Here is a 1,770-nt window from a genome sequence, read left to right on the forward strand (position 1 = left end):
CAGGCACAGCTGCTGCCCCTCAGCTCCTTCTCTGCCTTCCCAGGGGACTGGTTCTGGCTGGCTGCCCCTGGCTGTGAGGCATAGTGTCTATACTGCTATTGTTCAGCTGAGGTGCCCTGTCTACCTGGCTCCCTGCCAAGCACTATGCTGCCCCTGGAGGCCCTGCTAGGCCCAAGCCTCCGGAATCCTGGCTTTCACAGCTGGCCCTGGCTGTAGCCAGACTCTCTGGTGCTCTACTCTGAATGGAGATACCTAGGCAGGGGCTGCAAGAAAATAAATCCCAATGCCAACCCCCACTGTGGAAGGGGCTGAAATCAGCTGGATTGAGGCATTAGAGCTTGATGTGGGCCCTGAGATGTCTTTTGAATGCAAGATTGGCCAGATATACTGTTAGGAGCTAGGGTCTAGGTTGGGTGCTCTGGGGACAGGGGCTGTAGGTCACACTAGGGAATCTTTCTGGGTGGAAGGAGAAAAAGTTAGGCCTGAGCTTTCTTCCCTATGGGTCTAACTGCCAAAGGGCAAGTCTGTGGTCAGTAAGTGCTTTATTGGGAGAGAGATCCAGTCTCCTCAGCTCTGCAAGCGCCCTAGGTCATGAGGATTTCGATGTCAAGCTCCAGCCGGCTGGCTCTGACTTCATAGCGGCCCTGGATCAGGCCACGGGTTTGGCTGGCATGCCAGCGCCAGTGAGACTGGATGATGCAGGCTGCTTGTCGCGCCTGGAGGAACCGTCTGCGGGCCTGCCACATTCGAACCTGTGCCTGCACCTTCACCACTGCCCACTCCTGGCAGGTGTACAGTCTTAGTGCCAGGCGCCGTCTCTGCTCCAACATCTTGGCCTGCATCGACCGCCACCAGCACTGGATGATCCAGGCCCCGAGTGCTGCGTGCAGTAATGTCCGGCGCACCGTGCTGCCGCGCCACCATGACTGAATCTTTATGGCTGCCTTCTCTAACTGATTGGGGGAAGGAAGAACACAGAGATGCTCAGTGGGGCACCCTGCTATTCCTATCCCCACCTCTGGTCTTGGGAGAAAAGGGGGCCTGGCCTAGGTGGCCCTGGCTATTGTTTCCAGGCCCCATTCATCTTATTTCAAATCCCCCAATCACCTTTAGACGCTGCTCATTATCTGTTGGGCAGGTCCCTCCTGTAAGGGCCTTACTCACATTTTGTGTGTCCATGGCCCTGGTCTTTAGAGTCAACTCATCTGTCATTTAGGCTGCCCTAGTCATTAGCTCCGCCCCCAACTGTTAGTCACACTTCATCATTGGGCTCCGCCCACATGCACACAAGCCTCCACCTCCTCAGGTCCTGTCTGTCAACATTTAAACTGCATCTCCTTCCGGATTGACCACTTTATTGATTCTCTATCATTGTGGGGGACTACCATTATCACTTGCTTTCAGTCTGTTTCTCAGACCCAGTGGCATTTCTGTTCCTCCTGATGACAGTGAAGAGATTGACACAACTTACCTACAAGTAAGAGGTTTTGCTTTAAGGATACTCATAGACCATGTGGATTTTTTGAAGCTAAAGTGTTAGGGCTCCTGGCAGGGGCCCAAGCAATGTGTTCACAGAACTGTATGTTTCTGAGTAAAAATTTTGAAAGAAATATGCTTTAGCTGCAGTTGGAGAGGACCTTTGTTTCTTCCCTCTGACTTTATAATTCTTTTGAGTGGTGTGGTATGGAAGCCTCTTTTGGGATGTGACTAAGGGAAAGCTGAGTTGGATAGACTTAGTTTGAGTTTAATTGCATATGTTTAGGCTGCTCG

At 52.3% G+C, this 1,770-nt stretch overlaps 1 protein-coding gene across 1 annotated transcript; it reads right to left on the reverse strand.

The window, feature by feature from the left end:
* Positions 1–527: 527 nt before the first annotated feature.
* IQCF6 (IQ motif containing F6) lies at positions 528–1,179 on the reverse strand. The gene is made up of 2 exons (XM_053599800.1): positions 1,108–1,179; positions 528–953 (listed from the first exon to the last, which is right to left on the reverse strand). The coding sequence occupies exons 1-2, from the start codon at positions 1,177–1,179 to the stop codon at positions 585–587; spliced, it is 441 nt and encodes a 146-aa protein (XP_053455775.1). The 3' UTR covers positions 528–584.
* Positions 1,180–1,770: the final 591 nt, after the last annotated feature.

The sequence above is a fragment of the Nycticebus coucang genome, chromosome 8, assembly GCF_027406575.1.
Source record: "Nycticebus coucang isolate mNycCou1 chromosome 8, mNycCou1.pri, whole genome shotgun sequence".
Classification (NCBI taxonomy): Eukaryota; Metazoa; Chordata; class Mammalia; order Primates; family Lorisidae; genus Nycticebus; species Nycticebus coucang.

Excerpts from the sequence above, each read along its gene's own strand:
- IQCF6 (XM_053599800.1), bottom strand. The coding sequence starts at position 1,179 with ATGGACACACAAAATGTGAGTAAGGCCCTTACAGGAGGGACCTGCCCA. Across the intron at positions 954-1,107 it reads ATAATGAGCAGCGTCTAAAG|TTAGAGAAGGCAGCCATAAA; the intron begins GTGATTGGGGGA and ends TCCCCCAATCAG.